Genomic DNA, 14237 nt, shown 5'->3' with positions numbered 1-14237 from the left:
GCTGTTGGGATCCATCCCCCTCAACCTCTCCGCTTCTCTGACCCCATCCAGTCAAAAACACCTCAAGGCACACTTTGGAGAGGGAGATGCTGCCAAAGCCAGGGGGGAGCTGGGCTGGCTGCTCCCAGTGAGCTCCCCATGCTCATCCAGCTCCTGGGGCTGCCAGTGATTGTTGAACTCCATCCTGTCAAGCTCCATCTCCCACCCACCCTTACCTGCAGTGCAGGACTTCCCAGGAAGCACAGGGCTGTTGGGGCAGGTCTTGGTGAAAACACATCTCTTTTAATGCTTTTGGAATGCAAAAGAAAAAACAATACCCAGAAACAATCTGGGATCAGGAATCCGTCCTGCACCTGCTTTCCGGAGTCGAGGACCACCCTGGCACCCCTCAGGGGCAGTTAGGTGCTGCGTGGGAGCCACTGCTGCTCCTCGGCGCTCACACCACGGCTTTCTGCTTCATTAACCCCTTCTTCGCTCCCTGATGGATCTTTGCATCCAGCTTCCCTGTAAGGAGGGGATTAAAGAAAAAAACACCACAACAAACCCTCATCACTCTTTATTTTTAAATGTTATTTGCAATGCAAATGAGCTGGAGGCAGCAAGGTCTCCTAGTTAGTGTGTTCCTGTCACATCCAATTATCCTGCTTGAAGAGCCAGGCATTTCCAGCCGCAGAGGCCTCCCTCCACAGGCACGACACCGGGGAGCCAGGGGCAAGCATGTCCGACATGGCCAAGAGACGCGGGAGAGGGGGAAATTCAGCAGGGAGGACAGTAAATTAACATCCAGCCTGCGACTACCAGGGGGGAAACCGATCCCTGCGCCTGCCTGTGGGATGCATGTTGACACGCTCCAAGGAGATGGAGGATTGTCAAGCACTGTGTCGAGGATGTGTTTCTCCACAGCGAGGCAAAAGCCACGTCTGGGGACAACAAACCCTCAGCTTGGGATGATGGTGCAATGGGCACCCAGTGTGTTGGGGACACCTGCTTCACACTGCCAAGTTCCAGGCTGGTGGTCTCCAAGGCCACCTGCTGCCTTTGCCACCAGGGAGAACCTCAGCCAGCAGCTCCAGTGGGACCTGGAGCAAACACTGCCTCCCCTTGTCCTTCACAGCCCTCAGTGGCTTCACTGCCAGCTCTGCTTTCCCACCTGGGAGAGGAGCGGGACACCAAAAACATAGGATTTTGGGCAACTCCTGCTGAAGAAGCCGAAGACAGGCATGGTGATGCACTGCCTCAGAGGAGTGTCCCTGTCCTCTTCTTCCTGACTGTAAAAACTCAAGGATGCTCCCGCCCTCCTAGACAAAGCCCTGCTCCCAAGAGCCAGCTTCCCTGAAAGGCTCTGCCAGCAGCCAGCACTGGTCACCTCCTCTAATGCCACATCCCACCAAGTTCCTGCTACTCCTCTTCGCCTTCCCATCCTCTAAATGCCAGCCTCATCCTGCCCCCATAGCTGGGAACAGGGATAGGGCAAGATACATCACATTCCAAAGAAGTTCGACTTTGGTCACTGCTCCAAAATCTGCTGGTAAATGCCCGTGTGCCACAAGAACGAGGTGCTTCTCCAGAGAAAATGGCTCCTAACCAGCCACTGACCATCATCTTCTCTGCAAACCAAGAAAACATCTCAATTCCAGCTCAACAAAGAGGGTTTGCAGGTCACTTGCCACAGATTCACAAATTGAAACACAGCTTGGAAGATGATCTGGGAGATCCTCCATCCCCTTGGCCACTTCAGAGAAGACTTCCCCCCTACCTAAGGATGGGGAAGAAGCCCCCTCCTTGCAATGGCTGTTTCCGGACATTGGCACCCGAGGAGGCTGAGCCAGCCCATCCAGAAGCAGCGCGTCAGACCACCCTGTCCCCATGCCGGGGACGGTTCTGGGAGGAGAAAGGCAGGAAGTTCACACTCTCTTCATGCTCTGGTCCCCCACCACCACTAGTGTCACCAGGGCTGTCATATTTCATGAGCCTGCATGCTCCTCCTGGACCCCAAAAACATTGGGAAGCTCCTCTGCCCTTCCAGCTGGCAAACATCACACACCGCACCAGTAACCTTTAACAAAAGGCTAAAAATAAGGCAAAGCCTCAGGGTCTCCTGCTCTTTCTGCTCAATGATTTAAAGCCTCCCATCTCACACTGTGTCCTCTGCTCCTCCGCACTCTTCCAGCCCCCGGCTGTGGGAGAGAAGTTTCTAAGTGATGCTTCAGGGAAGCTTTGCCTGGATTCAAGGAAACCTCCCATGAGAAAAGCCAGCAAGCTTTGTCCTCATGCGCTAAAACTATGTGGGGACGTGTTTGGGGAGAGCTGCTCTCCCAGATGCAACACTGTGCCCATCCCTTCCACACAAACAATGACCCTGGCAGCAAAAATTCAGCCACGTTAGGGGTTTTTTCCCATCCCCAGGCTGCTAGAAACAACTAATTTGCAACAGAGAAGCATCCGGATGTCATTGTGGAGAGGTCCATACTGTTATCTGGCAAGGAAAACTGCTCTGGCTTGGCTTCCCAACAAGACAAACTGGCATTTTGTCGTGGTTTGAGCCAGGTTTCAAGGAGACCAGGGCAGCCAGCAAGCCCAGGTGGGGATGTGAGCCGGCATCTTCCCTCTGCTCTGCTTCCAGCTGGGAGAATTAAGCTTCTGACTGCCTGGGATGCAATGCCAGCTTCTATTAAAACAGCGCCTTGTGCCAATGAAAGGTCAAAGGCTTCCCTGCTCCTTCCCTAGGCTGTCACAAATATCACCCAGATGGACCATGTCCCTTCCGGGAAGTGAACATGCAGCTCTACAGCTTCCCCTCTCTGCTCCCGTGACAACTCCTATTGGGATAGAGGGCAGAGAAGACAGGGCCAACAGCAGGAGTGGGAGCACAGGCAGCCGCCAGCACAGCCGGCTTCCTTCCAGGCTGTTAGACTGATCCTTCTCCAAGCAGGAAAGTGTCACAACACAAAGGAGACAATGTGACAGATGGGGAGGGGACTGGCAGCACCTGCACCCTTTGAGGCCGACGTGCAGGAGCCACCCAGCAGCTTCCCCCTCTTCCATCCAATAGCTGGACAGAGGCAGAGGTGGGGAGTGAAGGGGCATGAGAGAGCCTTGGCGAGCAAGGAGAGGTTAAAACAAGGGAAAAAAAGGATGCAGTGGCTGCGCCAGCACGCAATGGCCATGAGGCTGTTCTCCCACAGCCAAGATGTCTGCATGCTAAATAACTCCTGCCTGCTCACTGGCACTGGAAATAACCCATCTAGGGGGAGGACTGTGGAGATCTGAGCACTTGCAGCTCTCCGAGTGCTGGTGCATTGGCTGAATGCACCTCCCAGGTGCTGCTCCAAAAGACAAGGAAGAAACCAAATGGTTTTGCAGGAATACCCCGACACCCAGCTGTGGGAGAAAGGTGCTTCCCTGAGCAGAGAGGGGAAAAAACCCTCAAAGCCAACAAAAATAACCCTCCACTGTACTTCAAAAAGCCCTTAGTAACCAGTCCTGAGAAATCCCAACACTCCTGAGCCCCAGGTACTAGCCTCAAGGAACCATGTGGAAAGGAGGGAGATCACTCAGTTGTCAGCTCTGCTGAACAAACAGCCAAGACTCTTCCTGCTTCTGCTGCTTTTAGCCCGTCAAATTAATTTTTCACATCCTCTGCAAGCGCGTGCTTTGCCTTCCCCAGGCTGTGTGGTGGGGAGGCTGCTAATAAGGACAGAGCTGACTGCAGGCTCTGCAGCTGCTGCATCCCTCCTCCATCCTTTTTACGGCAGCGGGCAGGAATAACTGGCAGCCTGCGGAGGGGCTGGTGGCTCGTAAAAGGGACTAACGACGCTGGCAAGTGGAGCGCAGACAGATGCTGTGGCGCTTCCCTGTGCAGTCTGCTAGGACATCCCATCCCATAAACCTGCGGATGGGGCACACCCATCTGGCCCTGCAGCTCTTGCTGTTCAAGCCCTCACTGTCCTCAGGGGCAAGAGGGTGACTTGGAACTATGGGACACAAAGTTTGCCTGGATCTGCCTGGGCATTGCTGCACCGACTCCTGTCCTGATCCAGGCTGATGCCAGCAGCAGATCAGCCGCCAACATGGACACTTTTTGACTCCCCAAATGTTTGCAGAGGCAGGAAGAGGCACGTATTTGGAAGGAAGCAACATCTGGGAAAAGGGGAACCGAAGACAAAAAAAATATTACAGATGTTTTTGAGCCATTAAACAAACACCTCCAGATCAAAGAACAGAGGGCAAAGGTTGGGAACTCATCTGGCAAAGGCAAGCTGGGGTGGCAAGGGGAACTGGCTCTGAGGGCCAGAGGGGCATCTGGGGAAACTTTACTACTTACAGATTTTGTGTTTTCCTTTGATGGGAAACTTCACAACCATCTCCTGGGGATTAGTGCAGATAAAGACAAATGGAGACCCAGACTCCTGGCTCAGGTCCGGATACTGTGAAACACAGAGAGACACAGAGAGCAGAGTCAGGGCAGCTGCGCAGGTGTGGAAGGAGCTCAGTGGGCAAGAACAGAGGGATCTTAGCCAAGACATAGGTTATATGGAGGCTGCAGCAGCTCAAACTAAACCACTTCAGGAACTTTTCATGAAAAAAACACAAACAATTTCAGGTTTGGGTCTTACTCTGCAAGCCCCTTGCTCAACCTCTTCCCACCGCGCCTCTGCGGGAGCTCACTGCCTCTTCAGATCCGCTCACCCTGGGTGTTCCCAAAACCCTTTCAGCCCCCTTTAGCACCAATTTGTGTTACCCATGTGGTTTCACTTTTGATTCAGGCTGATCAGAAGCCTGGGGTGTTGACAGGGAGGCGGTTGGGGCCCTGCCATCACCAGCCCACCTTTCACTGGGACAAGCAAGGCACAGATTTTCAGTCTGATGCATCCCCAGATTCAGCTGACCAGGAATGTGAGTATTCCCACTAATCCCTAGCTGGTAATGGACAGCACACCAGCACCTCAACCAAAACAACCTGCCAAACCCAGCCTGAAATGACCACCAGAACAGTGACCACCACCAGCTGTCCCAGCTACAGATACATCCCCAAGTGTTCCCCACAAAGCTCAGTCCCAATACAAGGATTTGAGATTTGGAGAGTGTGCACTGTCCTGCTGTGGGACACGTGTCCCTTGATATTCACTTGCATTTAAAGGGTGAGCAACACACCTGCTACATGCCAAGGCAATGGCTCAGAGAGGCCAGCTCAGGGCTGGCTCTGTGCATGGAGTCAACAGAGGGATTTCACCACACTGAAGACATGGGGGAATTTCATAGGAAGAGAATAAGGAGATTATAGTATCATAGAAGCATTTAGGTTGGAAAAGATTGTTTTTCTCATTAGGCATGTGGGGAAAAAGGAGAAAAAACCCACTCCATGCAGGAAGCACACCAAGATCCTGGCTGGCTGCAGCTCAGCCTCTCTGGCATTCAGAGGTGAAATGCAAAACAGTCATAAAAAATGTGTATCTCAGCTCCCACCTCAGATTGTCCATGAGCTGCAGAGCTGGTGCTGACAGGCGTGGAGGCCAGCTACATGCCATGAGGGTGCTCCAGCCCAGGAAACCCTGCTCAAACAGACTGCAGAAGTGGTTTTCCTTCCATGGGAGAACTGCTTTCCTTTTTTTCCTGCTCCTCTGCCTTCCTCGAGCAGATCTGTCAAGGCTGCTGGAGGGGACAGGATGCCAGACCAGATGGAGCTGCATGTCCTGGCAAATCCCCCATTTGTTACTAACAAATGATTCCTAGGCCGAGTATTTGAAATGCTCTCACCGACCTGCCAAGATGAGTTTGGATTTGCCCTGGAACAGCTGGGCACGGCAAGGGAAGCAGGGAGTGACCTCTTCTCCCCACGCTGCAGTGGGGCTTAGCAGTGTTGCCAGCAGTTCAGGGATATTTACAGAAGCCCAACACTGGGATTGGATCAACCAGAGGAGCATTTCCAAGCCCTCTTGTTTTAAAACAGCGTGTAAGAGCTGTGCACTGAGTAAGAGAGATGTACAAGCACTCAGCTGCTCCGTGCAGCTGTCGGGGAGGAGGAGCCGCACCGATCTGCATCGCACACCAATGCCCTGCTGCACTGTCCTGGGCTTGGACAGGTTTCTTCCTTTCTATTTTTTTTGGCTGAGTCACTTGACTTGCTTCCACTGCTCCATGCTTATGCCAAGGATTTTCATTTCCCATCTGCAGGGAAGGTGGATCTTGGAAGGTTAGGAAGAGCCAAAGTGAATATCCCCAGCCAGTGCCTGGAGAGTGTGAAATGCTGGCACCGCTTTGTCGCTCTCAGCATCACGCGGGTGACTGGTGGCACCTCCATGGCCGGAGGACCTGAGGACAAGCATGGCCTCCAAAGGCCACACAAACCTAGCTGCAGAGGTGATCCATCCCTGCTCCACTACACCTGGTTCAGCCCATGGCTTCTTCAGCCAGGTGGGGCAGCCAGGACAGGTGTGTTGCAGAGGTCCTGCTGCTGGAATACAGCTGCTTCCCAAATCCCCTCAGCCACCATGTCCCAGGTGGACCTGGATACCACCAAGTCCCCCTCAAACCCCTTACAGTCCCATCCAGTAAACATCTCCCAAACAGGCATCAGCAGTGAAAGGAATAGCCAGGTAGGTTTCTCCACTGACAGCTTTCATCTAAAACCAGGATCAAGTCTTCTTCAGCTCCAACAGTTCCAGATCAATCTGATCCCAAGGCCAAGGTGGATGCCACAGCTGTGACTTGGATTCATGCTTCTGCACCACAGCTCCCAGGGTGCATTTCTGTCCGTGAGCCAAATCCCCTCATGTCCTCATTTTAGAAAGCTTTGGTCCTTCCTCTGGCATCTCACTCCCAGGAGGCAGAGAAGGAGTCCCTTGTCCAGCCGCTACATTTAAGGCTTCCTATTGTACCTACCCCAGAAACCTCTTACCCCACCCTGGTGAACAAAAAACCGGAATACTCCTGCATGCAGGAGCTGAGAAGGAGCCATAACCCTTTCCTCTGCCTAGAGCGGGATGCTCCCAGGTGAGGAAGATGAGGCTGAGCTCCCACAAGATGCCCAGCCAAGCCAACAGCCCAGTTCCCTTCTTCCCACAGTCCCATCCATGAGTACATTCCATTCATTCATCCCACACAAATTTAGGGAGCTCCACTGTCAATGAAGACGCTGTCACCAAGACACCAAACAGGTTTGCCTCCATTACGTTTTTCAAAGCTCCCCAAGTTTGAGTACAAAAACCTCATTTTTCACTGTTTCTGCTGTCAGAGGTTAGTCAAGTCACTCTACAGTGTGCAATACAGGAAGTTTAGGAGACGAAGAACAAATTTATTCCCAACTACTCCACCCTACCGGCAGCCCATCACCACTTCAGCAAACCTGAGCTTGGAACTAAAGCTCAAAACCTGCAGCTGGTGTGGCAGAGAGAGAGGACAGAGCATCACCTGTCACATTGGTCAGGTTGTATGGGGCTTGGCACAACCTGGTCTAGTGGAAGGTGTGTTTCACCCATGGCAGGGGTGAAATGAGATGAAATTTAAGGTCGCTCCCAACCCAAACCAGTCTGGGATTCTGCAATTCCCAGTAAAGACAATCTTCTACAGCAGCTTTTAAAATAAAAGGTCAATTCAGAGGGAAACCATGTTCCCTTGCCTCTGGAGACCAAGAATCAAACCCAGCCAGAAGTCTGATGGAGGATGTCTCTTAAATTCAACAGCACTCATCATTCTCATCTTGGGGGTGTTAATAAGACAGGTGCTGGTACTCCAGGTTTTACACTGCCTCCACCTGGAAGCAACTTGGCATTTAGGAGAAGGTGGCTACAACAAACACAGTTCAGAGGCCAGATTGTCCCTCAAGAAGGGGCAAACCCACCCTCCTCCAATCCTGCAGATGAGCATGGAAGCTCAAGAGGGGTTCTGTAATGCAATAACAGTGTGAAAAAAATATGATTCAGCCTCCTTTAAGACCTTCTGCCACCTCGTAGCCAGCTGGCGATGAGGCAGGTGGGAGGCCAGTGGGCTCTGTGGGCTGCAAACAGCCGTCACAGCTCACCAAGAGCTGCTCCTCCCACTGCTTCACACCAACACCCCGCAGACACAATCCACACACGGCCTCCACACGCCCACCTCCCCCCCCCACCCCATCTCTCCAGCTGGACTTCAGTTTGCTGCTAACAGGTTTGGAAGATCCCAACTGTGGGGAAATTAGTTGGGAGGGAAGAGAAAAGCAGATCTCAAGACAGCTTAACACCCGCAGGAAGAGCTCGAGGTTAAATGCAGCTGGAAAAGGAAGCTGAGTGCTGGACTCCTCTGAAAACCGACCACCCGAACGCCAGAGCCAGCACTTTGAACATGCGTTAAGTGGCTATCAGATGTCCCCAACAGCCACCCAGCTCAAGCTGCAAGCAGGGACAATTGCTAATGAATGTTCCCTACACTTTGTTTTTGCCATCCCTCATCTCCCATCACCAGCTTGTCACCACCAGGAATAGCAGCAGGGCTGCCAGCCTCCTGCTCCACAGCCCACAGCAAAAGAGCAAAGAAGAGGACGAGCCAGCTCAGAGCCAGCAGAGACACGAACCCACCTTCTCTGACATCTGAGAAAAAAAAATTCCTGCTATATTCCCCCCCCCCACCAATCTGTTAAATGTTTCTTTTTTCCCAATTTGGGTAAAGGCTGCAGCAGGATGCTGGGGCCGTGCAGGCTCACCCAGCATTGCTGATACCAATGTGGCATTTGAGATCCTTTGCTCATCCTGATTCCATCTCCACAGGAGAAGAAAAAAGCATGGAGAAGAGCCATCCTGAACCCCTTGTTTGCTGCACCCCTCCCCAACAAGCTGTGCTGGTTTGAACCTGACTGCTGTGACCCAAAGGCAGGAGAATGGGAAGAGCAGAAGGAAAATGTCCTGGGGGAAAGCCAAACCATCACTAACAAGATGAGCTCTGCTCCAGTGCATCTGAGGCAGGAACAAAGCCACCGCATCCACAGAGCAGCAGCTCTGCACAGAACAAAACCCCAGCACTCCCAGCAGCTTCGTTAGCGACCTTCCAGGAGCATTCCTGCTCTCATTAAGGCTTGGGGACACAAGGGGGTGGGAATAGTCCCAGTTTCACACACGCTGGCCTACAGAGCCCTGCAACTCAGCCTCAGCTCTCCTCTGCTCTCCCTGCTGTGGAGCGCACATCCCAGTTAGCTAGAGCGCGGCAGAGAATTGCACGCTGGAACCTGTAGTCCTTCCCCAGGTCACTGGCACTCTCTCCATCTTAAAGCTGCCGAGGGCACCAGCAGCGAGGAGGTGCTTGAGATGCTCCGCAAGGTTCATAATGGAAAGGGGTGAATCATTTTCCTGGCGTGGCTCCTCAGTGAACAACAAGAAAAACACAGCTTGCTCTGCCAGGCAGTGCTGGGCCAGGACACCCGCTCCAGCCTTCATTTCCCTGCTGCTCTCCAAGAGCTTCGGAATAGAACAGGCAGCACTGGAAAGCAACGCTGTCTGGAAAGAATAAAAGCAAGCCCATGTGTTGGCAAGAGACTTCACTGTAAAATGCATTCAAAGGGGAAAAAAATCATCCTGGTGAAGGCAGCGTTCCCTCTGAAAGAGCGGGGCTGCTGGAACCAGCAGTGGCAATAAAACAACACCCCCCAGCAGGCAAAACCACACACTGAGCTCTTCCTGGGTGTTGGAGACACCCCTTGGCCACGTGCAAAAAGGGGAGTGGGATGCAAGGCATTCCCTGGGAGCCCAGCTTCCTTCAACCCGTTTTCTTGGTGATTTGTGGGAGGGGCGGATCCACTCTTCTTTCATGCCTCATAAACTTCATCACTGTCAGAGCAACGTAACAGGTAATTAACTACTTAACAGCCATTTTCTCCTCCTCTCCGGAGGGAAATTGCTCACCATCCAGCTAGAAAATGTTTCTTTCATGGTTTGCAAGCAGGAAAAGAAAATGGACAGTTTTTTGGCAGTGACAGGGGTGCTGCAGCCAAAGAAGGGCACTTGCAGCCAAAGAAGGGCACTTGCAGCAATGCCTGCACCACAAACATGTGAATCTAGGAGAAATGAAGCCATCCAAAATGAGAGATGATGCTTAACTGGATGTGGGTGCCACTGTGTCCAAGCCACATCTGGCCTGTGACTTTTCCAAGGAAAGTGGTTTAGGAGCATCAGTTCCCTGTCTCTTGTTCTGACAGCAGTGGTCTCAGTCATCTCTTTACAAGGACGTTCCCTTTGGGGAATTATCCAGCCAATTTTCCCAACACAGCCTTCCCCCTGGGTGCTCCATGGTACGTTCACCCAATGGTGACACCCAACTGCAAACAGCAGACCCAGGTTTGCCAGGTGTGTCACCTCCTGACTCAGCCCTCCAGTCCTGGAAAGCACTTGCAGAGCACCAAGTGCTTCACTTCGAGCTTTGATCCCCCTCATGACAGAGTCTTGCATCACACTTCCAACTTTAAGCATGTTCTCAAGCACCCTCTTTCAAAGTCATAGGCCAACCAGTCTTTGGCCCATGAGGAATGTAACATTTTCCTAAACAGAAACCCTAAAGCAGATCCAAGTTTCTAGAAATGCCAAATTTTCTAGCTTGAGGCAGAAATATCCAGAACATGCACCCAAGGAACACTACAAGCTGTCCTTGGCCATGGAAGAGCTCGAGGATGCAGTGAAGCCAGTCCACAGAGGCTGCGTTGGTAAAGGGATACAGGTCAATGTTCAATCCAAATCAACAGAATGCAAAAAGAAGGAAAAAAGGCAGGATCACAAAGAAATCCAAACAAAAGCCGTCAGCCAAACTTTTGTTTGAAAGCCTGTCAGGTCTAGACTGCAACGTGTGAGGAAAGAACAGCTCGAAACCACAGCTGCTAATGGTTATGGATTTGGCAATCAAAATGTCTTTGTTAAAAAAAAGAGGAAAAAAAAGTTAACTGCCTGACTATTGAGGTTACAAACCGCAGCCTTGATGCATTGTTGCAGTCAACATCCTCCCTGCTGTTCCTGAGCACTTACAGCTGCTGCTGGCAGCTCGTGTGCTGGCACATGTTCCCTGCACCAGGATGCACACGGAATTTCGTGAGCCTGCCTCTCTTTCCCCTTCTTCCCACCACGATGCCTGGCAGCCCTCGCCTGCTCTGCCCCTCACATGCCTGGCTGGTGTGCGACCAGATCCAGGAACAGCAGGCTGGGATTGCCACGGGATCCTTCCCTGGCCGGGCGGATCCATCCAGTGGGTGTTCTCTGCCTCCAGCCTGGAGCCCGGCTCTCATCATGGTGTTCTTACACCACAGGCTGTACTTTGATTTGAAGGGCAGGGGAAGGACTTAAACCACAGTAAGTAATAACAGGACTTTGAAATGTAGATTTAAAATTCCAACTTGTGCTGGTGCACTCCAAGAAGTCTGCCAGAGCTCCACTCTGCGGGAGACCTGGAGGACCCAGCAGTGCCAGCAACAGCCACTGCATCCCCCAGCTCTCCCTGAACCGGCATCACAAGACCTACAGCCATCAACACCCTCCCGCAGCTCCAATCCCAGCCCAGGACAACACCCGCCCATGGTAAACCTTGGAAGGGCTGGAGATGTTTATAGAGTGCCTGACGACCGGTTCGGGAGAAACTGGGTGGACTTGGAAAATTATTTGGGAGGATACTAGGCTGAAAGAGCTGTTTTCATTCCCCCCCCCCCCGTGCCAAAGGACAGCAGGGGCAAGGCTAAGCTCAGCTCCAATGTGGCCCCACCACCCGCACCATCAGACAGACTCAGCATGGAGAAAGGAAAAGCGATGTGGAGGAGGAGACGAGGGGGAGCCAGGGCACCTCATGAACCTGCAGCCAGACAGATACAGTCAGACTTCAAGCAGCTTCACAAAGTCCTTTCATAATCCGAGCTTGGAAGCACAGGGGTAGGACATGCAACCTAGCCGGAACACCCAAACTTTGGGAACACAGCCCTGCGCACCTGTGTCCCTGCCCTGGTTCACTTGGGCAGCTGACTCTCCCCATGCTGACCCTGGCTGCTTCTCCCCGAGGAGGCGTGATGCCGGCAACTGCTCCCACAATTGATTCAACCCCCTGAACGGGATGGGATTTCTCACAGGACCAGGAAATGCATCGGAGCAACCAGTCTGTTCAGGGTTAGGAAATCAATGACACACCAACAAAAGCTTAAGCAAGCAGAATCCTTGGGCATTCTACATACAGAGTGGAGGTTGCACTTTGCAGCTGACACATCATTTGGGGTCACCCCGGAAAGGGTGGTCACAGCTCAACCTGGATGGGGAGGCAGTGGGGACCTGACCTGGGGCTCCAGGTCAGTTTTATCTAACCCTCAGTTTCAGGATTAAATAAAACCTAAACACTGAGAAGGCAGCAAATATCAATGACCACATCTGAGAGAGGGAAAAGGCCCTGCCAGCTCATGAGTAGTTTGCTGAAATGGTAGCAGAGGCGAAGTCCACAGTCATCATTAATTAAGTCATTTGTTTCAGCCTTGGCTTCACTTTCTCCCTTGGGTCTAGGAAACCAGAGGAGAGGGCAAGCAGGCCTCTATCATTCGATTTCTTTGGCATGTTAATGCATTCCTATATTAATCATCATCAAGTGACAATCTCGCCTTCATCTTAACAGCCTGAGCAGTGGCCTGAGCAAACCTGCTGGCTTATGCAAGGCCGCTGGAGCCTCAGAAGAGCCTCTGATGAAAACCAAAGCACTTCCCATACGGAAAAACTCCCCCATCTCTTACTGTCTCTAATCCAAACCAGCTGCATTCCTGCTCTGCTTGCAGAACCACGAACCAGGGGATTTTGTGGGGTGAGAACCCAAATTAAAGAGATGCATCTCTTTAATGTGAGCCAGCCTAATGCCTGACACTACTGGATCTGGCATCTGGCTACACAGAAAACACAAATTCAGCTCAGGAGAATGCAGGGACCTGTAAAGTTCAAAGGCCTTTCACGGGTTGCAGTCATTAACAGCCACCTAGACTGATCCAGAAGGAAGGATATCTGACCTAGCTAAAAATTATTCACTGGGAGAGGTGCATCAGGAATGAGAAGGCAAATATCCCAGTGGTGGAGCCAAGAAAGGTGCCAGGACAGCCAAGGCACCACACAAACAGGCATTTGTGTTGCTCAGAGCCTGCACTAGGAAACCTTTCCTTCAGGGACAAGGTCCTCATAAAAAGTCTCTACGCATTTATATTGTTCTTAGAAGTACACGTCAATGTCTATGTTTGTGTTTCTCCCTCTCATTAGCTCCTTAGGAAAATATTCCCAGAGGGCTATTGTTCCTTTATTTGGAGATCATCTAAACAGGCACCTTCTGGAGTCTAAATATAGAAACTCTCTACCCTTCTTCACTCCTATTTGAGAGTTTAAAGTGAGTTCTGCACACTGGGCACCTGAGTCTCATTTTTTTTGTTGTTCTTTTCACCAGGGAGGGAAGAGGGGGCCAAGAGTTTAAACCCAAATTTCCTGAATGGGAAAGCTGGAGCCTATTTAAATGATAGTTGCAATCTCGTGGCACAAAAATAGCTTCTACCTGTTCTCCTGTGCAGGTTTAGGACACTAAGTGATCACCTAGAAATGAAAAATAAACACTTAACTGCCATCAAACATAATTAGCCAATATTTCAGCCTGGGATAATAGCTCCATCCAGATATCGGCGTGTGTATGTCTGCACTCAAAGTAAGCCAAACACACCTATCAACCACCAAAATAGCAGCAGGAAATGCTCTTTTTCCAGTTAAATAGTCTCTCAGATCAAAGTCATTAGCAAAATGAACATGGACTTCAGAGCACATGGAAATGGCATCAATGTAAACACTTCCCTGCTGGCTTTAGTCCCGTGCCAAGCCCTGCCTGCCCCATCCCACAAATCCCAAGTGGGTGCTGCTGAAGTCAGTGACACCTTGTGCAGGAAAACAAGGGCAGCTCCTTGCTCTGCTCAAGGTGTTGGTGACGTCAGCCCCGGAGCAAGGAAAAGCCTTAGTGAATGCTCGGATCTTCAAGGGGGAAAAAGTTTCCAGGTCACCTCTAGCTGAAAAGTGTAACAAAGGGATCATTCTGGTCTTGAGCAGGGATTTTTGGGTGGCTGCCAGGGAGAGAAGGAAATGAGCCCAGAATGCGCTCTGAGGAAGGGCGAGATGTGTAAAGCTCAACTGGAAATCCTGAGATTTCAGAGCAGTCTCCAGGCACCAGGCAACGAGGGCTGAGTTCAGCAAGTAGCTCCTGCTTCAGTACCCCGCGAACAAAGCAGATGATGCTGGACA

At 51.6% G+C, this 14237-nt stretch overlaps 1 protein-coding gene across 2 annotated transcripts in view; it reads right to left on the bottom strand.

The window, feature by feature from the left end:
* Positions 1-262: 262 nt before the first annotated feature.
* TRIP4 (thyroid hormone receptor interactor 4) overlaps positions 263-14237 on the bottom strand; it is a 28041-nt gene continuing 14066 nt past the window's right edge. For both annotated transcript variants that reach the window (XM_085071158.1, XM_085071159.1), the window contains exons 12-13: positions 4325-4427; positions 263-504 (exon numbers count right to left, since the gene is read on the bottom strand). In XM_085071158.1, the coding sequence (XP_084927284.1) occupies positions 437-504; positions 4325-4427 (171 nt within the window). In that variant the 3' untranslated portion in view covers positions 263-436. The remainder of the gene's footprint in view (positions 505-4324; positions 4428-14237) is intronic.

This window comes from Lichenostomus cassidix, chromosome 10 (assembly GCF_008360975.1).
Source record: "Lichenostomus cassidix isolate B80296 chromosome 10, HeHo_3.0, whole genome shotgun sequence".
NCBI lineage: Eukaryota > Metazoa > Chordata > Aves > Passeriformes > Meliphagidae > Lichenostomus > Lichenostomus cassidix.
The sequence above is the reverse complement of the archived record's forward strand: the minus strand, read 5'-3'. Positions and strand labels throughout refer to the sequence as shown.